The sequence below is a fragment of the Calidris pugnax genome, unplaced genomic scaffold, assembly GCF_001431845.1.
Source record: "Calidris pugnax isolate Ruff unplaced genomic scaffold, ASM143184v1 scaffold39, whole genome shotgun sequence".
In the NCBI taxonomy this organism is placed as follows: domain Eukaryota; kingdom Metazoa; phylum Chordata; class Aves; order Charadriiformes; family Scolopacidae; genus Calidris; species Calidris pugnax.
Genome location: NW_015090828.1, coordinates 7,880,457 through 7,903,493, shown reverse-complemented (window position 1 = coordinate 7,903,493; position 23,037 = coordinate 7,880,457). Strand labels below are relative to the sequence as shown.

At 38.3% G+C, this 23,037-nt stretch overlaps 1 protein-coding gene across 1 annotated transcript in view; it reads right to left on the bottom strand.

Moving 5' to 3' along the window:
- Positions 1 to 22,837, bottom strand: part of LOC106887156 (myopalladin-like) — a 49,280-nt gene extending 26,443 nt beyond the window's left edge. Inside the window, exons 1-9 of the mRNA XM_014940573.1 lie at positions 21,900 to 22,837; positions 10,875 to 11,050; positions 9,221 to 9,272; positions 6,899 to 7,046; positions 5,121 to 5,192; positions 4,756 to 4,897; positions 3,798 to 3,821; positions 1,665 to 1,781; positions 516 to 885 (exon numbers count right to left, since the gene is read on the bottom strand). Of these exons, the coding sequence (XP_014796059.1) occupies positions 516 to 885; positions 1,665 to 1,781; positions 3,798 to 3,821; positions 4,756 to 4,897; positions 5,121 to 5,192; positions 6,899 to 7,046; positions 9,221 to 9,272; positions 10,875 to 11,050; positions 21,900 to 22,837 (2,039 nt within the window). The remainder of the gene's footprint in view (positions 1 to 515; positions 886 to 1,664; positions 1,782 to 3,797; positions 3,822 to 4,755; positions 4,898 to 5,120; positions 5,193 to 6,898; positions 7,047 to 9,220; positions 9,273 to 10,874; positions 11,051 to 21,899) is intronic.
- Between the last annotated feature and the right edge of the window lie 200 nt (positions 22,838 to 23,037).

The window sequence follows — 23,037 nt, the reverse complement described above, 5'->3', positions numbered from 1 at the left end:
GTTTCCAAGTATTTTATCTGTTTCAGGAAAAGAATAGGTTTGTGAGACATTAAAGTCATGAGGTATGACCTCTGGGACTACAGTTGGTAGCTGTTTGCTAGTCCATGCTATGTGTAAAACTGAATATGTATGATTTTGGCAAAACTGCATACTCAGAATTGAGTGAGATATGTTTGAAGAACCTGCTTTTATTTTGCCTGCATAAAAGCAGTGTTGTTCACCTTTTGTGAACAACAGCAGAAAACGTTGTAGAATTCAATAAAATTTCAAAGGGAAAGCATTTTCCTTTTGAATTTGGAGAATGCTTTTCCAAGAGGGACATACAGAATAAAAAATCAAGCTCTGTAGAATATGTTTTCCAAGAGTATGGTTAGTTAGGCCAGCACCATGTGAATACTGACTGTCTTTTTTGGTTCTGTGTTTCAGTTTTTTGCTCTAGTGCAATAGTGTCCTGGTCTATGAATTCTAAATAATACCAGGTGATGCTCCTGAAACTTAGAATCCCTTTTACTTACAGCTTTGGTTTAGCCAGTACTGGGGGGGGTTCCTTGGATGGTGATGTTGGCTCTGGTATTTTCATTGGTTGACCATTTACCCTCTCTTGGAAATAGTTGGGTCTGATTTGGTTTGTAGCACCAGGTCCATCCTCTGATGGTGATTCACTTCTTTTATCATCTTCAGGCAGCTTGAAGTGCACACGGAGACCTGCCTTGGAACTCGATCTGGGTTCATTGTGGTTCACAAGAACACCTTCAAGTTTAGGTTTGGGGGTTTGATTTACTACATGATGGGAAGGAGTTTGTGACGGAGGTTCATGTTCAGCAGCAATTAAGTTGATTGAGCTCATTGTGTGAAGGGTAGCAGCATTACTGCTGTCTTCAGATGCTGAAATAGCAAATATCAAACTTTCAGTGACATGTGAATGCCATAAATTATAGTGAAATGAAATCACAAAAGTTACAGTTGGAAAAACTCACTTTGATGTCCTCCCAGCTGTTGGATTGAGTTGTTTGTCACAAAAGTTACAGTTGGAAAAACTCACTTGCTTCACCTCATTTGTTTAACAACAAATTCCCTTGACAAAGGCATATTATAAAAGTGGCAGAAAAAGAGACACAGTTCTAGTCTGGAAGTGGTCTTCAGCCACAAAGGTCCATGAAGGTCCCCCGTGAATTCGACCAGCATCTTTGAAATACAAACTTGCTTTCAAGAGAATTCTCTAGCTTTTTAGTTATGAAGAACACTGCCAGAACTTGAGCTGAATTGGAGTCAACAGTGCACTAGGCTTTTATGTACTGTGCTTTGTTCACTTAACTGCTTGGTGTCTTGGTGGCATAAATGATGTAGACAGTATGAAAGAACCTGTTTTGATGTTTCCTCCTTTGGGCTCTGCACTGAAGAGTTATTGGAATAGCAAACTAGACAATCCGTAGAGATTCTAAAAATGGCTATTGCCCAAATCTTGAGGTCAGCAAGAGTTGTGTTTTTGGAAGGGCTGTGAGATTCATTCCCTAATGCTCTTTGTTCCTTCACATTTCTAATTGAGGAAGGACGTGTTGAAAACACATAGCAATCTCTGTTCAATAAGCAGCCTGGAGTGCACAGAGCAGCAGCCTGCTCTGCTTCTATTTACTAGCAAGCACAGGACTAAAACCAACTCTTACCTTTGACAGTTAGATGAGCTATACTAGATACTGTGCCGTATTTATTGCTTGCAGTACAGGTGAAAGTGCCAGAATCTTCTGAAAATACTTCAGCAATAACCAGAGTACAAATTTCCTCTGCAAAGCATCAGAGAAGTATTACTGCTTGAAGTAAACACACATTGAACAAACACACAAAGCCTTGACTACCCTCGGGGACATTTCCTTAAGGTTTGCCACCTTGCTTGGTTTGATTTTAGTTTCATCAGTATTATCAATTTTGGCAGCCTTTGTGCACAGCAGCTGTTATCGGCATTGTCTGCAGCAACTGGCACCCTCTGCTCCAGCACGCCCGACCAAAGTGAAGAACAGGTGTCAGCAGCCTTTGGAAAACAGTAGAAAATGTTTTCCTAATCACATGAAGTACAGACTTTCTCTCTGAAGAACTTAAAATTGGATTTAGGGAAATATAATGTGCTCTTTCCTCACAACTCACTAAAATAGATGCATTTTTATCTCTTTGCGGGTTGAAAGATTACATATAATTAAATGGGAACAACTCAAATGGAGTCACTCTGTAAGGGGAAGAAATACAAAACATATATATATATAGGCTGACGTTTTCCAAAAGCACTGGTGCATATTTGCAGACAGAGGGGGTTGTGCTAATTGTGCTTATAGGAAGTTGCCTTTTCACTTCTGTGTGAAGAAGACTAATGGGCACCAAAAATGTGCTAGCAAAATTGTACTAGCAAAAATTAAATTCCATCTTGAAAGGTCAATCCGGGGTTCTGACATCCCTGTCAGACCAGTATCTGACATGCCCGTGCAGCATTACCAGCTATTGAATACCTATGGTGATGGGATTTTAAATCTTTCTTTTGGCCAGGAGGGCAAGTAACATCTAAAGGGTACTGAAACGTGGCTGATAGCATTCCTGAAACTAGTCAGGGACTATTTTGCTACTGTTTTGCAAGAAATTTTCCTAAAGCCCTAGAGGATTAACATTTTATGAGTATTTCTGTAGAAGTCCATACCGCATTTAAACTTGATTGTTTCATGTCATCACCGAGGAAAATCTGGTAGCAACAAAGAGCTTATTTGCTAACAACTATAGGAGAATAATAGTTTATTATAGTACTAGGATTATAGAACCAGTTTAAGGCATTATAGTATCTAGTTTATAGTACTTGGATTTGCCAACCACTGCGTGCATGGAAATCCAGATTCCTTCTGAATGAGCAGCAGGTGATGAGGCAGTGACAACTGCACCCAACTGATTACCCTCTGAAAACTGCTTCACATTACTCAGCAGTGATGCCACTGGACAGTAAAGGAACAGCATCGGTGAGCTCTGCTAGAAGCTCCATTTATTCATTCCTCACTCCCAGTGACAGTCATTGCAGAGAGGGAGTCTCTTTCAAGACACCTTTTGTGGTAAAAAATTTAAAATAGGGAAAGGAGAAGAGTAACAGAAGTTTATATTCTGTAAGAATTAATACTCCTTTGGTAATTTTCTGTCCTAAGAGGGGTAGCTTTATGTTTGTAATAGTGAAAAGCGTAATGGGGAGAGTGATTGTCTCATGGACAAGTAGTCAAAATCTGTAAGGCTTCTTTGCTCAAATCATGCAGAGTAGCCTCCATTCTGCTCTGACCCTTGAAATTAGCAAATCCAGCCACTTTTATAAGATTTGCTGATATCAGGGGTGGAACACCTGATGTGATACTCTCATATTACGTTGGTAGGGAGCAAAGGGAATGGCTGACATGGCTAAACGTCTGATGCAATGTTCCCTGGTAAACTAGATAAAAATAGCTCAGTCCTACATCATCTGGTGTACTTCTGATCCTCAGATATATGGGGGACCCTCGTACATTAATTTTGCTAATCTTTAGCTCATAAGGTGGTAACATTGAGGTCCTAAGTTAGAACTGGGTCAAAGCAGAATGGAAACATCATTTTCTTCAAAAGTGATAGAATTCATTCAAATTATATGTTTATGGAACAGCCTACGGTGAAATGCACCTCACTAGTAGATATAAAAGGAGAAATTATGTTAATTAAATGGTGGAGTTTAGATAATTAATATTTTATGAGATTAAAACACCACATTTGTGTAATCATAGAAGTATAAGCCTGTTGATGATCCTCACCTGGTTCAGCCATAGATCGTGGTTCTAAAGGGGAAAAGAGCAGAATTAGTAGATTGAATATACTTACTTTCACAAATATTTTTTTTTCTTAAGCATTAAACCTGAAGTTTGCTCTTCTCAATATGATGGAAGACTCCTTTTGATCCAATTCTCTGTTTAAAGAGTTTTGGAGACAGCCAGGCCTTATACTCAGTGGTATGTCAAATCCACTGAACAATGTGAACACTCATGAACACTTTGGAGAACTTATGAATAGGAAATAAATTCTGCAAGTTTTTTTTTTATTGGAATCTTAGTACTACTGTACTGTGTCTTGAAGAGAATTTCTGAATGAAATCAAGTTATGATAGAAAATTGCTTCATTTAGGTTTGATTAAGTGTGATATTTAAGGAATTTCTATTGAGTTTTAGCAATTTTAGCATTCCATTGACTTATAAGGAAACTGCAGATCTTTCAACTGTGTTTGAAAATTAAGGTACAAGTATATGTTTGCGACCTGGCATGTAACATGCACACACATGTATGTGTAAGCATGCTAACATGTGCTTCAAATTACTTTTGTGGATAAATAAGCAGTCCACTGCCCATAAGCACAATATAATAGCACTTAACTAAAAGATGAGGGATTTACGGGCAATGTAACTCGACATAAATGGTGCAAAACCAAAATCAAATAGTAGAAGTAAGGCTGAATTAGAAAATGACATTAAAGTGGCAAAGGGATCAAAGCAGAAGGCAAACCAATCCAATAGTTTGGGGGATCTCAGACAATACTACCTGTGAGTATGCTGTTCAATTCATCCACAGTTTTGGCTTCTGGAACCCGGATCTATTGCCATAAATATGGCTTATATAATTCTTACCATTGTAATAAGAAATTCCAAGTGTTGCTATGTTAGCAATTTTGTTGCTTCCCTATATTTTATTAGACACGATATTTCCACACAAGAAACATACTTTTCTGTAATATCCTAAAATCTGGAGAATCTTCTATCAGTGTTCCTTCTCTATACCATTCAACCTTTGGGGAAGGAGCTCCTTTCACCCGACATTCAAAGACAACAAGCTGCCCCTCAGAAGCTGAAATATCCTGTAACATCTAATAGAGAAAATGAATAGACAGTCAGTAAATGGCTTTTTGGTCTGGAAGTAATACTGAATTCAGTAGGATTTCATAAAGCCATTTAAATCCTTGAATGGCTTAAGAAATGCATAATTCCTTTTTTTTTTTTTTTTATCTTTGATAGCTAGAAAATTTTAATTATTTCTCCATACAATAAATTGACCTCTTTAACTTTCAAATATGTCACAGAACAAATTACCTTTGTAAATACAGGAGCAGCAATTATAGGTCTTCCATCCAGTCCTTGCAAATAGTTAGTGGGGCTTTGAGCCTGTAGGGTGCAAAACATCACATGATGATGTTTAGGTGTACAGAGGATATTTTTCCATACACAGGAGAAACATGCTGTCAGAATGACACAAAAGAGATTTTGATGGGTGAAGTCCAAAGCAAAATATTTAATGCAGTGAATAAAAGTTGCTCTATTGTATACAACTGCTAGTGATCTTCCTGGATATGTTACTGCCCCAGTAACAAAAATATTGTGATTGCCTTCACAGAAGCATAGAATGGTTTGGGTTGGAAAGGGCCTTAAAGACCATATAGTTCCAGCCCCCCTGCCCTGGGCAGGGACACCTCCCACCAGCCCAGGTTGCTCCAAGCCCCATCCAGCCTGGCCTTGAACCCCTCCAGGGATGGGGCAGCCACAGCTTCTCTGGGCAACCTCTTCCAGTGTCTCACCACCCTCAAAGCACAGAATTTTGGTTAAATAAGGCCTTATTGCCTTATTGAGTTAACCACGGCAACGGAAACTTCACTGCAGTGTATTATAATATCATTTATTAATGTGTCACTAAGGCAAATCTCTGTAGGCTGCTTGGTGGTAGTGTCCTTTTAAAAATTCTTACAAAATATTTAGGGCTGTTAATAAGGAAAAGTTAAGTTGTGCGTGACTGCTACTGTAAATCTTCTCTTTTGCCAAAACCAAAAAAAAATTACAGAGGTGGGATATCACCCTCTTGACAGTACTCGGTGAAATCAGAATGAAGTAATTCTCCTCCTGGAAAAATTTTTCATATAACTTGAATAATAGATTATTTTTTTCATTTTAGTGAAATGAAGCTGCCCCAGAACAGCAGAATTAGTGATTCAATATCTCAGGAAACACAGACAAATTTTACAGATGTTGTCTTATAAGCCAACAAGATTAAAAGTAATGTTTGAGATAACTATCGCACTTGACTCTGTCAAAATGTTGCTGAGGCTTAGTTCTATTCTCTTTTTAGTCAAAAGGTGCATTAATTCACCTGTTCAGTGTCTGTTTATTGGTTATCACCTAATGCTAGACTGTAAACATTGAAAAGGCAATGTAAGGCAAGTTTCTCATTAAATTTTCAGGTTTTTTTTTTTAGTTAATATGGCTCTTCTTCCCTATTAGGAAAGAATTCACAGTTATGAACATTCTGATAGTTTGCAACAAAGAGTTTGCATGCGAACATCAACTAGAAACTCTTCGATACAGACATTGAGATGTTTTGTGGTAAATAAGCATGTCTACGTATAAAGTAAACCCGGCAGTGAAGTGATTTAGCTTAAAATAAGTTTCATTGAAAGAAAATGATTTCGAGCGAGTTTGGTAGAGAGGGAAAGGAAAAAGTTGTTGGAAGTGAATGAGTCAGTGTGGGACGTTTGGAGCCAGCAAGTTGCCTTTCGCATCCCCTGCCCCTCACGGCACGCGGTCCCGGGCACACACGGATCCCCGCCGCTGGCTGAGCCGGCAGCAGCTGCTGCTCCTGCTCACTGCCCCAGGGATGCCTGACATCCGGGCAGAAAGATTCCCTTCCCTTTGCCAGGTGCTAAAGGTTAGCTGGTAGGCACCACGTCTCCTCTGTCGTACGGCCGCGAGGTTCAAAGATGAAGTTCAACAACAAAGCAAAAACTAGAAAATGTGAGGGTTCTGAGTCACAAAGTGTAGGAAAAACACCTTTTTAAGAGCTTGCTTTTTGTCCTTGAAATTCACCACGTTGTGTCCCCTACCTGATTAACTGGTGTTGACACAGGCTGGACAGGTACAGACACAGGCTGAGCCATGGCAGATGGTGCCTTGGAGGTTTCTTGATGCTTGGCTGCAGCTCTAACAGCAGGAGGTGCTGCATTCAAGGAGGTGTCAGCTGGCTTTGGTTTGCTGTGAAATATTAACCAAAAACAAGTTCTCTCATTGGAAGCTGGAGCTACGTGTGTGTCCCTTAGTTATGCCTCTCCCCCTTAATGTCAACCCCAGCCTCAGTTCTGGGATTGAATTCCAATTGATCAAAACTGATGAGTACTCCTAGGTAAACTGCATTTTATAAGAATCAGGCTGCATACCATGCCACTCTAATTTCTCATACTTATTTCAGCAACAGCAAAGATAATAAATGGCCTGGATTAACGCAACTGTGGCTTGAAAGCTGCTGTTACCAGCTCTGGGCAGCATGCGAGGGCAGTGCCAGTTTCTCAGAGGAGAGTGCTAGTTTCTCTTGCACTGCTCCCTGAGCTTGTATGAAGATTTGAGCCTATAAGGTGATGAAAATACCATGGTCTGCTTGGATACAGATTCAATAACTTACTGCTGAAAAATAAAAAATAGAGAGGTATGCTTTCTGGCCATCGTATCGTGCAATTTTGGTAGTGTACAGGTTGGCACCTCTTCACTTCTAGGTTTTTTCTATATGGAATTAAAAGAGTTGTCCCTATTTATTTTTATTGCCAAGTAAAATAATGCATGCAGTGAAGAGTGGATGTTTTTATTCAGTTTGAGGTATGCACTGGCTGCTCTCGAATATACTACAGTTCCCCCCAGGAAAGCCAGCTTTCAAACCAGAGGAAGCCCTTCTCACAGTAACCATACAGTTGTTGTGATCATAAATTTCTCTTTTGAACTTTTTTTTGCACCTGTTCTCACGTTAATTCCCCTTAATTACAGGTGTTCGGGTTCATGTGAACACAGCTGGAAGCTAAGCAAAAATGAAGACACTCTGATTATATCCAAAACTGATCTTTTGTAATTCTGTCATTGGAGGACATCCCACTGCAATGTCAGAGCAGCATTCCTTTTTTCCTAAGAAATACAGACTGCAATACCTTACTTCACAACTTAATGAGGTAAGCAACTTAGAGATAACATCAGGTGGGCAGGATCACGTGGACACTACATTAACAACTACTGAGATGAATAAGAAAGAACATTATGCCTGAGACATTTGAAAAGTCTGAGCTAGAACTATGAAAAACTTAGCAATTCATCCCAAAACCTTTGAGATCTTCTTGATCTTAAGATATTAAGATATTAAGATCTCAAGATATTAAACCCTTACATTTATCAAAGTCCATAAACCCATCCAATCTGGAGTATTTTATGACTTTGAAGTAAAAATCACCTAAGACAGGATTTGCTGTCAGCCTGAGGTCTTCAGTCAAAGACACAGCAGTGGTTTTTATTTGCATTTTAAAAGACAATTACATTTGTAATGAGTATAACCCTCCTTAATAAGTAATGGGGGGAAAAAAAGGGATGCATAAGTCTACCTGATTAGAATTTCCTCTTTATATAGCACTGGTTGCTTTTGAGGTTGAATTAATGCATACAAAGGAGTTCAAAATAAAAGATTGATTCTTTTAGTTTTCAACCAGTATGACTCCCTTTCCAGTTAATAGAAAGACTTTGATTCTGAAAGACTACAGATTTTAACAGCATTGGAACAGGTTCTAAATGCACAGGGAATGGATTTCATTTAGGAAAAATAAAATTATTTCCCAGGTTTTAGATTACACCCGACACCTTTTATTTCTTTTTGTAATTAAGTAGTCTTTTATACCCATCATTTCAGTTTACTCTAGTTCATATGTATTCATTTCCTTATCTTAAATCTAAATAATCCATGTATAGCCATCTCTGCCAAAAACTTCATGACATACCATAGTTTCACGTGAGAAATTTTACTACACTGTTTTTCCAAGTCAGACGCTTAAATAAGTATTTAAGTTGGGTCTATTCAAAAGGCATCTGTTTTAGTAAATTAATTTTGGTAGTTTAATAATTAAGGTAACATATTTCTTCTTGTGGCTATATTTAATATTAGTTTTAATTATTCAGATAAGTTGAAGGCACACAAGCAAATGTGTATTCGATCCACGCTATTTGTAAAGCAAACAAACAAACAAACACACAAACAAAACCCAACACAAATAACTCAAACAAATCCCCAAAAGCCTAATGTGTTAGAGGTTGCAAAATATGAATGGAAACTGCAATCTCTACACTTCTGAGGCTATTTTAACTGTAAGAAATATGGAAGGTATAATTGATTTTAAACTTACTGATCCATTTCGTTTTTGATGATTTCACCTTCAGAGTCAGAGGAGGAGGCTCCTAGGAAAAAGGAAATAAAAAAATCACTTAGCAGAGGGGTTTTTGGAGAAGTTTATCTCTGAATGATACAAACCTTGATTCAAATTTCCTCTAGAGCATTCTAAGGATATATATTATAAAGCTGTGCCAAAACAAAAGATCCCATTGCAGTGGAAGAGAACCAGTGTTGTGTACTGTGTAAGATGCAGAACTGCTATTGAGATAAGGATGAGGTGCAATTGAAATGAACAACACCCAAGAGTGAACATATACCTGGGTCTTCCTCAGGTTCTCTTTAAAATGCCACTAGTATGATTTAGTCTGTAATTGCTGTTGTGAATCAAGTAAGAACACCTCAGGTTCTCTTTAAAATGCCACTAGTATTTGCTGTTGTGAATCAAGTAAGAACTTTTTTTCTCAGACACCTGATACTACCAGTATTTTTTTTAAAAAAAAGGGGGAAAAACGGACCTGGAATCACAGCTTTTATTCTTAAACCAGTGCCTTATAGCACAGTTTGGAGAAGACACTAGCTCAGTTTACTAACAGCTGTGTTACTGAGACATTTTACACTTCTGATTCAGCCTTCGCTGTGTTTGGAATTTGCATTTTCTCTGCAGTTCCTGCCAGTGAGCACCTCCATCAGCCGTGGCCTCCATCCAACATCCACTGAGTTGGGTAAAAGCAGGCCTTGGCCCCAGTCTTGAGAACTAGTAAATCCCTGCCAAGCACAGACATTTCCCATTAATGTCAGGGGCACTGCAGATACTAAAAAAGGATTCGTCCTTTCACTGTCAGATTAGAGACGTGAAAGAGGAACAGTAGAGCAAAATAAACCTTGTATTAAGGAAGGTAGGTGATGTAATTTATGAATGGCCCCACTGTTGTCACTGATGGTACTCGGAGTATATTTCTCTGCTCAAGAAATGGAAAAAAGACAAAAGGGTAAAAAAAGATTCTATGTGTTTACTCTAAATTTGTAATCCTGCTAGCACAATGATGGATGCAATCTAAAACCATACTCCAAAAAAGTATTACAAAGAAATATAATAAATAGACCTCTCATAAGTCAAGTAGGATATATTAAAAAGTGTAACAAGAAAGAAAAGGGATCTAAATCTGCAGATATATATTCTATTTTATGTACAGCATCTATTGTGCAAGTAAAATACCAAATTGCTGGCATTTTTATTTTGGTTATAAGGTCCCAAGAATGGGGACCTTAGGATGAACTATCATTTATTCACTTTGTAATAATGACTGTAGGAAAAGGGATTGATAAGAATTAGACACAAAGCTTAGGTTCTTAGATTTCTGTAGAGTATCACTGACAAAAAATATAAGGTGTCAACAGAATTTTTTTCTAGACTTCCATCTTGCAGGGAAATATATAAAATCTCTGGGAAGCAGCACAATAAAATTATATGTAAAGAGTAGCCACTTATCTAAAGAGTATTTTACAGATAAATAATAAATATGTTTAAAATGCGATAAGTGTTGACTCCCTGCTATGTATTTTTGGTGACAAATCTATTACCCAGTTAACATACAAAATACATTATTGTATCTTAATCCCATATGACCAATTTCAACAACCAATCTCCACAACAATTCTAACATTACCTTCTATGTAAATCTCTGCAGAAGTGGAGTCTGTTCCATAGATGTTTGAAGCAAAGCACGAGTAACGTCCTGTATCCTCCTCAAAAGCTTCCAGAATAACCAATGAGTGCCGATCACGTGCCTGGATAATTTGAATGTCTGGTGAGTTTTCAAGCTCCTTCCCTTCACAGTACCACCTGCAAGGCAAAAATATTGTTTATCAATGCAAACTTGACAGTAGAATGACAATGTTCGAAGCCTTTCTGATGATAAAATGGGCGGATTTTAGCCTGAAGATTGCAGAGTACTGCAGGCAAGTGTTGAATCAACATAGGAATAAAATATTTATGATTTTCATAATATTCAATTACAGCAAATAATAGAGCTCCTTTCTTTGCAGTATTGAAACATACTAACAAACTGGTTTCTGTAAGTGACCCTGGCACAGTTTTTTCTTGATATACAGATTTTAACAGTAGAGTAGAAGAGCTCTGAATCTGGAATGCTATCAGTCCAGCTCTGAATTTCTCTTGAGGTACATTCAGATCTGTGTTACAGCATAAACTGTAGCAAAAAAACCCTACATCCGAAGTGAACAAATTTCCCTCATTCCAAAGTTCATGTTGATTCAGAAAGTGACTGAAATTTACTGTAATGTTACTCTTTGTTTTGCCCTATATTTAAGACAATCTGCTTTTTATAAAAGATGGCAAAACTGTATCATAAGGAACGAGAAGTGATCTATTACAATATGGAGGCACTTCCTTACAGGGACACGGCCAGTGAGACAGCTGGACCTTGAATCCTTTCCTCCATCATATTGCTCTGTTTCTCTTTTAAACCCCAATACACATGCAAGAATATATTGGACCCTTTAGAGGCTTTATGCTCTCATCTAAGGCATTCCTAAGTCCCTCAGTGTTCAGAAAGGTTGTTTCAGTAGAAAATGCAGGAACCCAAGTTAAAGTAAAGTCAGCACCTAAAAAAGACAGTTCCATACTTGGGCTCCCAGTTCAAGAAGGACAGGGAACTGCTGGCGAGGGTACAGCAAAGTGCTATGAAGATGATGAGGGGCCTAGAACATCTCTCTGATGAGGAAAGGCTGAGGGACTTAGGTCTTTTTAGTCTGGAGAAGAGAAGGCTGAGGGGGAATCTGATCAACGCCTACAAATACTTAAAGGGGGGTGTCAAGAGGATGGGGCCAGTCTTTTTTCAGTGGTGCCCAGGGACAGGACAAGGGGCAATGGGCACAACCTTGAACACAGAAAGTTCCATCTAAACATGAGGAGGAATTTCTTTCCTTTGAGGGTGGCAGAGCCCTGGAAGAGGCTGCCCAGAGAGGTGGTGGAGTCCCCATCTCTGGAGACATTCCAAACCTGCCTAAACACATCCCTGTGCAACCTGCTCTGGGTGGACCTGCTTTGGCAGGGGGGTGGACTAGATGATCTCCAGAGGTCCCTTCCAACCCCATAGCATTCTGTGATTCTGTGGCAGGATGTGTTAATGACAGTAACCATCAACTCAACCTAAGAGAATAGGGGGAGGGGAGAGAAGGCCTGATTGCTATTGCTTGTTGGTATGGAAAAGACAGAACAGAAAGAGAAAAAGCAGATGCATCTGCAGAACCAGATTTAAATCTAATAAGACAGTCTAGGTTTTACAGAGAAGGTGTAGTACTATGTATAGGGATCCAGAGTGAAATGACTGGGGCAATACTTAGAAATTTGTGTATTTTAAGATAACTATCTAAATTCGAAAAGGCAAACTAAGGTGCATTCATATTCACCATAAATTTTCTTGTAAATATAGACAGATATAAAACTCCACAAAAATATTTGTATTTTCTGTTTACTGCTGCTTTCTTAACTACATATGGTTGATTAATGCATCTTCTGCATGTGTGGGTGGGGGCTGTCATACAGATAACGTTTTTTTTATTCAATCGATTTTTTAAAATGAATGTTTCATCCATCTTTATATGGTAATTCGGTAGAAGTGCCTGCTACCTTTTGAGTGCATACAAATGCTACCAAAGCAATGGCAAATGTATTTACTACTTTATATTATGGCAAGTAAGATTAGTTGTGGAAAGGATAAAGATAGGGTTTTAAGTAATAAATTGTAATAATTCATATTTCCTGCCTCATACTATAAGGTACATTGATACATGTCCTTCTCAGATAATTTAGAAAAACATTAATAAATACATTTGTTTAACCATTCAGTTGTATTCACCTCTTGGAAGCACAACTTTTTACAACAATTTGTGCTACAAATTGAGCATGAAGAATTTAATATCTTACTAATATCAAATTAATATCTATATTATATATGCACAGTCCATACCCATGGAAAGCCAGTATTTCATAGAGGTATAATGTAGAATTGAAAAAGGAGCCTCAACGGGACTGTGAGGTATGAAGGACTACAGGTCTGGAACTTAAATGCTGCTGACATAGCTAAGAAGTAAACCATGCACTATTTGTGCACCATCCAACTAGCCGTCCAACATGGCTTTCTTAAAGTAGACAGGGTATTCCCCAGCCCACTTCGAGTGGCACATTAGTGTCATCTGTAGCTCTACAGTCAACTGACTCGAATGTACAGCTTGGAAAGCATACAGGTCTGCCTGCTGCAGAGGGAAGCTCCTGCACTGTAGAATGAATCATACTGCCTAACACAATTTCCCCTTTTAGAAAGGCAAACCTTTGTAGCTAGAGAGTAAAAGTCATTGGTTCGTGTCTGCATCTGCTTGCCTATCTTGTCATACAAGCCTCCATTGTAACAAGAGTTGTCTAAGAAAATGACTTCTATGAATTTAACATTTCTGATTGCAATGGACAGTCATGTAGTAAATATGTTAAAAGAGGATGCCAGTAGAGTGTAAAATTTCCCAGCTCTCTTCCCTGACATTTCATGGCTGAAGTACAGCTTTGCTTCACTAAATACATCTACATCCTTCTTGCACGGTTTTACAAATGAGAAACTGGCACTGCTTTATGCAGAGAACTTCATCCAAAGTTACTAATTTACCTTCCATTTGAGCCATAGGGCTCTGAAAGACAAGCTCTTGCAGATCTGGGAGCAGGTCTTTAAAATGTTAAAATCCTGCTGCTGAATTCTTTGCTGGAGGTTTCTCACTCTGAAGCGAGGATGGCAGGTTCAAACGTGTTCCCAGGTCCCACTGCCCCAGTTCTGGTCTAATGAAAACGGGTTTGCTCTAGGACACTACATACATGGATCTAGGGTAGGTGAACCATACTCCTATATATCATTTTTGGTACATGTTAGTAGCCATAAAAGAAGGCACTGGGCAGTCAGGAGGCTACAGCCGCATCTTAAATTGCCACAGGTGTTTGCTTGAACTCAGTGTGAGCCACAACATTAAGGGAATATTTGTCCGTTCCTCTGAAGTGCAACATAGTTCGTTTGCTAGGTTTTCTACCAATCTGGTGGGCAAAATGAGACGCTTCAAGGTACTTTCTGTCAGTGGACAATTTGCCTACGACAACACTGTACTTCAGGATAGCTTTCAGCAGCCATTCAGGCTACTTCTCAAACCACAATGGAACTTGTTTCGGGTGCTTCACAATGCAGCATAAACAGTGTTCTGGATACTAACCACACCAATACAGCACGCAGCACCTTTGGAAATTTAAGAGACAGCTGTCATCATACAAAAGGGAGTAATAACCTCAGCACATATCCTAGGATGCCAGGTGAGCTAGCACGTATAATAAGATAAATAAGAGCTTATGGGGTGTTCTGGCTCAGACTGGAAGTCCACCTAACCCAGCAAGCTGTCTTGACAGTGGCCAAAAGCACACACTTATGGAAGAGTGTGAGAACAGTGCAAATCTATATGTGTATCTATGTATGTATATTCATCTAATTCTCCAGAGTATCTAAGCATTCTCTTAATCTTTTTTATCTTTTTATCTTTTATCTTTATGTTTTATCTACCGTTCTCGTTATCTTTCTTAGACGGTGTGAAGCAGCACTTAAAAATAATTTTAAAAAGGGAAAATCACTGGTCTTAAAATGATTATTTACAAGCTACCTTTCTTTTAAAGGGTTTCACTTTCACAGTACCATTGCTATTGTTTTCTAGTAGATTAGATTGTGTGGTTCTTTACTAACATTTAGTTTGAAAATCTTGCTTTTTATTTGTGTCATCCTTATTTTGAAAGAATTGGTTTACACTTAATCTTTTTTATCTTTTTATCTTTTATCTTTATGTTTTATCTACCGTTCTCGTTATCTTTCTTAGACGGTGTGAAGCAGCACTTAAAAATAATTTTAAAAAGGGAAAATCACTGGTCTTAAAATGATTATTTACAAGCTACCTTTCTTTTAAAGGGTTTCACTTTCACAGTACCATTGCTATTGTTTTCTAGTAGATCAGATTGTGTGGTTCTTTACTAACATTTAGGTTGCAAATCTTGCTTTTTATTTGTGTCATCTTTATTTTTGAAAGAATTGGTTTACACTCCCATTCAAAATACATTTCCTTTAAAAATAATGATCTTTCTAGCTTCTTCTGATTGAGCTGTAGTGTTTGTATTTTATCATAGTGCAGTCAGGGTCCTTCAGGTCCTCTAATAAAAACCTCTAGAAAAAAAAAAAAATATATACATCTGTTTTAGACTTTGCCCATAGTGACTTGCCCAAATCTGGTATTTTCCCCACTAATAATTAGATATGGTGGGTTTTTTTGACTGGCTCCCCAGAAGTGTATATGACATTTGCTTTTCTTTTCAGTGATGTCCTTATAAACATGTAGATACAGACATCGTAGCCAGTAGTGGGGTCCTTGGTATCCAGAACACAAACATCTAGTGCCTGGGGTAAAGGAACAACTCTACCACGAGTGCATAAAGGAAACATTTTGCGGTCCCAAGGGAGAAGTATGGTGATGTGCCTTACAGCCTTGATTGAAAAGGTCCTTTGAAATTGATTAGTGCCATTTTGAAGTTCCAGACCAGGAAAATATATAGGATTGCTGTCGTCCCAAAGGGTTTTGTTTTTTTTTAATTCTGTGTATAATATAGTGATAATTGACAATGTCGTATTTTCAGGAGAGAAGAGCTAAGGATCATGCACAGCCATATGACTAAAAGCACAAATTGGGTATATGAATGTACAAGTCGCCTTTTAGGTGTGTAATTCATGTAGGCAACTGTGCACTTTGGGAGCTGAGTCATGGCACTTACTCATGTCTTTTTATATACCTACCTCATGCCTCTTCCTTATAATGTAGTCTTGTTTTAGCAGTTAGCTTTAGCAGATATGAAAAACTATTGAAGAGAATAGCCAAGTTCTAGAATTTTATCTCATTTTCAGCAGCATCTTTTCTGTCTAGTGATATTATATTTTTGTGTCCACTCAGATGTGGCTCCTCACTGCCTTATGTGACACATAAAGCAAAACACATCACACAAAATGCTGCGATATAATCATCAGTAAGATATAAGAACTCTTTGTGTTCCTACTGATCAGCTTTTCCAATTAGCCTGCTGTGTTTGTGTAGAGATAAGTCTGTATTGCATGCCTTTGTGAGCCACAATTCTAATTTCCTATAAGCAAAATTAAATACACCATGCAAGCTATTTCTTCTAGTTATTTTGGTAGTATGTGAGTAGTTTATTCCTTTAGTAGACTCAAACAGACAATGAAGCAGGATTGGGTTAATTCTTTTCTTTGCAGTTATTTTTTCCTTTCAACATTCCAAAATTTGCAACTTAAGTGATTTAAAACTTTAGGAATATACTGCTGTTTCAAACCTGTGTTTAGTTCTCCTGTGCAGTGTGTTCTTTAGTTACTATTTTCATCATAATGTTAAAGTATTTTGAGATTAAACCAAGAAAAAGAGTGTGCTACATATATGTTATCTCTTTGCGATGTTTGTAAATGAAAAACAATTCTCCCTGGTGAAATTAAGCTTTCTATGAATCGTTGGTATGGCCATATCTACTCCTTGCTTATTAACATTTTATGTTATTCTTACCGTCAAAACGTTGTACGTGGTAGTAATGAAATGTCAGTTCCAAGGGGAGTTCTGACATTGAGATACGTGGCATGGCTGAAGTAGCAGTACTCTCTGTCACTGACATTTCATTCCTGCCATGAATTGTAATCATACGAGGCAGGTTCACATTAAGCACAAGCGGTGTCATCCGCTGTGCCAAATTCATCCTAGGTCTTAATCCATTGACTTGACTGGAGTTGCATGAAAGAGAAGTTTGGCTCTCTAGGCTTTGAGCACTAAAACAAATAAATGTTTTCATTTGGCAGTCAGGAATAAGAAAAACATCTCAATCAACCTTACATGATATCAGTCTCTAAAAATCTGTGATTAGTTGCAGATCTAGTCTGCTTAAACAAAGTAGCACTAAAATGCACTTTTTAAGCTTTGTATGCCTATGTTAAAGAATGTTTTCATGGAAACCTTATGACATGCAGCCTGTTTTTAGAACATCAAATCCTCATGACACTTCCAGGATAGCTGTGTATGCCAAACCATGCAATGTGATTCATAAGTAAAATTAACCTAGGAGTGATGTGCCAAACAGTTTGGAAAAATGTAGGCACCTCTGAACTTGAGGGAATAAGGAGTGCTCTCCTCAGGGAGAGGAGTGAATGTCACACCTATCGTTACTCATACTGAAACGGGGCTGTGGAAGGGAGCATGAGAAAGAGCTCATCGAAACCTCTAGTGCTTTGGAAATGTGCTACACACTTCTCTTAAATGCTTATTCTAAGCTGCAGTGTAGTCAGAGTAATCAATAATCATAGTGGTGCTCTTTAATTGTGAGCTAATATCTGAGCTAACCGGAGGCCCACATACTATAGTATCAGGCTTTGTTCGTCTCTCTGTGACACTGCGTTCAGCTCGTGATACTGACAAATGGGTAACGTTTCACTGAAACTTCTTTCTAGATAGGTAGGCTTAACAAGCTTCCTCTAACACGCAGCCTTGTTAGATTAAGGCTGAGTTATCTTAAAAAAGTAGTTGGACAGGTCTATCCATATTCAGCCAAGCAGGATTTAGCTTTCCATATACTGATATTTCAAATCAGTTCCCAGTTTCTTCTCTTGTCCACCATCTGATTTTCTATCCCTTAGAGAGCCCAGGTAGTTACCTGCCGAGCCTGTAAATTTTACTGCTTTATCATTGCCAATGATATTTTGACTCTGATCCATCATGAATGTCATTTACATCACTTTTTACTCATCAATTTTCTTTTGTACTGTCTTGCTTTCAAACGTGGTATCTGTCCCTCATATTTTCCAGTCCTTTCCATTCCTGTGATTAGCTTTTTTCTAAATCTCCTGTCTCTGATTTCTGTCTTACAATCCCCATTACATCACTTTAACCGTATAATTGCTCCTAGTGTTGACTGAGAAACTACATTACAGAGCTTGTTGAATCTTGTTCTTGTTTCACAAGGCTCTGGGTTCCCACAGTACCACTTCTACATTGTAAGGGTGTATATTATATGCATTATAAGTAACTTGGGATTCCCCTCTGTGTTAGGAAGTCAAAGGACACAGGCAAGGATACATTAGCACATCTGTGTCCAAATCAGCTCAGTTGAAGGAAGAAATCATGCCTTAAAGCCCGTTAGCATTAAGTTTTATTTCATCAATTGCCACCTTGCCAGTTAGTCCTTTCCTGGGACTACTGATTTTTGTCTTGTCTATTGTCTATTAGAATTCTTCCCTCCTTGCCCAGCTCCTCAGATTCTGAATTAACTCACCATAAGCCTTGAAAAACTGTTACCCTCAAAGCAAGAAGGTTGCCAGTTCTGAGCCCAGTTCTGGACACAGTTCCACAACTATGGCCAACAAGAGATGCTTCCTTCACTGTTTTGGAAGCTATGTACAGCAGATCAAAGATAAGCATTATTTTTAGTGAAAAACTTTGCATTCTCATGGTCCCCATGGTTAATGAAACATATACTCCACGTTACGTTATATTTTCTGGTTTCCTCATGCTGTAGCAGTGACTAAAAAGGCCACTATCACTGGAAGCACATGAATCACTCAGGCAAGTGATTTTTTTTACACCCTTTCTTAGTGTTACTCCTACACATTGCTGGCGTTAAAAGAATCTTGGATGAGCAGGACAAAAGTTTTGTTAACAAAAAATTAGGATCAGAAAACTCTGTACAAGCAGGTAACATTCCCAGCTTTCTCCTTAATACAGCACGTACATACACACACACAAAACACACGGGGAGAGAGAGTCCAGACTTACTCCTTTGTAATTTATCTTTCATTTGTTAGTTTAAATTATGAAACTGAAAGCTGAGCCTGAACTTTTTTTGAACTGTTCTGGACTTCTGTGTTAACTCCTCTAAGATCCTGGTCTGAGTACAGGCTTGAGGCAGTGAACCAAGTGTGCATTTCTCTTTGGTGCAATGCATTATCATTGGAAAAGTCTGATGGATGCTTATTCTCTAAAAGCCTAACAACTCCTGTATTGACTGTCATTCACATCAGCAGCTCATTTCATTATTTACAGTGAACAAAATCAAATGTTGAAATAGAAATTTCAATGGAAAAGCTTTGGTTTTGTTGGGACAAAAATAGACCCAAGTTACAAAGATACCCTTCATCCAATTCCAATCAAGCAGCCCCTGAATTGGGAGCGCAGGCATCCTGGCCATGCTGGATACTTCGTGGGATGAGTCATTGTTCCTGGGTTCTCGGATCTGCCCTTGCGAGCCTTCAGTGACTTTGTAGTGTCAGCTTCTAATTCAGATAGTTGTTAAACGCCTAAACTTGGATGGCATGAACACCTTGTCAGTTTTATTTATGTGTCAACAGCATGGGCATGATGTGCTCTTGTAAGGATGGTATTGTAGCCTTCTGAAGAAGTACATAAAATTAACATTGTGCACCAGAGTATATGTCTATAAACAAGCAATTCAGTGTTCATTTTTTCAGAATACAAAGAAAGCCAGATTGAGTTTGTCTACAGGTATACATAATGGAATGTTATTTTGGTTGTTTTCTTTGTATTATAAGCTATGAATGATGAGTGAAAACCAAGTATCTCTCACATTCAGGGGTCCTACTGACATTTTTAATATCAAAAAGATTTATCAAGGCAAGCGCATAGAGAAATAAATCTCAAAGTCTTTATAAGATAGAGAAGTCTTCAGAGAGTGCTGCTAATATCTAGGGGATGATGATATTTCCTGTCTGTTTTCTGTCAAAACCCCCCAAATTTCGGGCACTGTTTTCTCTTTAATTGGACTCCTCTCTGGATTTAAGGGCTGAACACAATACAACATTTATAATGGTATAAGCTCCACTAGGGGAATGCCTCAGAATTGTTAATTAAAGCGGTGAGTTTAGGCATGAAGCATAGTAGAAAGCATATTCTTCCCAAACAAGGTTTTTCCCCTGGCTTTAGAACGGATTCCTCTTCTATAAACAAATCATTTAGTCCTTTGGAAGTTCACATTCCTGCCATGCACAAGAGACTCTGCTCGACACCAGGGGTCAAGGTCTTGTTAGGGACTGAGAACCTACATGTTACTACTGAAGGCACTCGTGGGGCAAAATAGCCTGGCATCACGCTTCAGGGATCCTATGAACTGGATAACTTCTTGTCTTCATGACAAGGCTGTCCATTACAAGAGGATTCATTTGTAGTTCCTTGTTCCTATGTACTTAATAATGCATTTTAAAAGCTGCTTCTTTCTGAAAAGTTAGCTGGTCTGCCAGAAATCCAAGGGAGTGGAAGACCAAGATTCTTTACCACAAAAATCTTTGTAGCTTCCATCTTTGGATGTTGAGATAGTTTTCACTTGATGATTGTGCCTATTAGATCAGTGAGAAAGATGATAAAAGGTGTTGACTACAGTAGAAGTGATAGTAGTGCTGTACTCAGCATTGTTGAGGTATGTAAGGGATACAATGAGCTGACCAGTGGAAAAAGTGGACCATCTGTGAAGCACAGAGCCCTTTAATTAGCTGCTGAAGATGCAAATAGTTCTTTTCAATGTTAAGAAAAGCAACAAAGATTTGTAAAATGCCTATAAAAGGATAGGCAACTACCTAGACTAAGGGTGTTTTTATGATACTGCAGGTATTTGGATGCAAATATATCTTTAAAAGGTGGATAGAGATTTCTTTTCTATTGGATTGGTACAGTCTCAGCAAAGAAAATGTAATTCCACCACTGTAAATGCGAGGTGAATTTTACTAATGAGCTTTATGTGAACAAAGTCAGATTTAGAAATGGTGATGAGATCTAAGCATTTTCAAGATAAATTTAAAAGTTACAATAATCTATTTCTCATTCCACTGATGTCATTGAGGAATGAAGTGTAGCTTTTTCACATTTCCTTTCATCTCCTGTGATCTTTGCAAATGTTACTTATTTAACTTTCAAAATACTCATAGATATAGGAAAAAACTGGAGCATCAGAATTAGTAGGCTAGTCACACAACATGGATAAGTGTCAATTAATACGGGTGTCTTATACGTGATAAAACAGAAGTGTTTTTTCGAAGGTCACAGCAGAATCACTGTCAGAATCTGAATTAGAACTCAGCTGCTCTTGGTTATTTGTATAATAACTTAAATTAACTCCTTTCCTCTCTGTTCACGTATGGATATTTTTGGTTTATAGGATCTTATGTTCTCTCATCTCTAATGCCTTCAAACATCAGCACGAGGTATCACGGCCATCGCTGGTTTTAGCCAGTTTACACAATCTATCTTGATTTCCATCAAGACAACTAACATTTCTCACTAGGAAGTTAGCACTTTCTTTTAATTATGGAAGTAGAGTATTTAAAAACAGTTAAAATTCAAAGACATTTATATGTCCAAAAATACGTTGTCTTAAGATATAAGCAACCTTTTCTATGAGTTAAAGAAAGCAATTATTTTTTTTAAATCGATTTTAATAACCAAAATCAAGAGAATTCTGCTACAGATTACTGAAACATATGCATATATGGAAAGAGGAAGGTATGCACCTATTGTTATGGAAATACAAAATGACAAGTGCAGAATACATTTACCTGACTTCAGGTGCTGGGATTCCTACCACAATGCAGTCCAATTGCACTTTGGTTCCTTCAGGAACTTCCCTGCTCTTCAGTTTTTGGGTAAAGCGTGGTGGCTGTCCAATAGGCTCATCAGAATATACAGATGCAGATTCTGACTCTGTTTTTAGCTCTGCACTTGTTAATTGATTGATAGATTCCAAGTTTGCTGCCTGTTGATCGTCTGTTTGTTCAAACGTTTTCTCTGCTTTGTTTTCCAAGTCTTGAGGTACTGGAATGGAAAGCCTTTCTCGGTTTTCCGATGTGCTAGATAGGCTAGAGCTGCCTTTTTGAGCAGGCTTATTCTTAGAATCAATTCTGCTCCTGTAGTTTTTGCACGTTCGGGGTCTTATTCTTTCAGAGTTGTGAGCTTTGAAAAGTGAGGAGAGCTCCTCGATAAAATCTGCCGCCTTGTTTAGGAATTCCTTTTTTGACTCTGATTCAGAAGGGAGGTGGTGTTTCTTTAGATCTTGAGAGGTCCCTTTGGAGCCCTTTGTATTTCTGACATGGTCCTGACAAAAGTTTGAGTGCGGGCCATTGTCTGATGTTTTCACAGCTGTAGACTGGGCCATTTGTTTGTGTTTTCCTGTGTTTTTCAGATGATCTGGGGGATGCTGTGAATGTGCCTGAAGCTCATCCTGTTTAGTTTCCAGTGGATTCTGATCAATAGCTTGTCTTGCCAGGTTTACACTTTCATCTAGCTCTTCTTGGCTCAAAAAGGCAGAGAGATCTGGAAGGTCATCTTGGGCAGCCACCTCATCTGAATCACCAGAAGCATTTCCATAATGGAAATTATGAGAAGCTGGTTCTGATCTGCTTCTTTCACTCCTCCCTTGATGCTTAGTTTCAGCTAAATAACTTTCTCTCAGAAGTTGAGATATTGAAGTTGAGGATTCTAAACTGTCGTCTTGCATGCTGCCAACAAAAAGGACAGATAGGACCATACCTTAGCAATAGCAAAGTTTTTGATTGTACATAATTGCAGGCTTCTGAAAAGCAGAACACAGCATTTTCAAACTGCATCTGTGTACTGAATATTAACTTGTTTTAAGGGCCTGTGTCTGTACATACTGCCAGACACTGTTGCCTTTACCCAGTAGAGTTCATCTTTCAT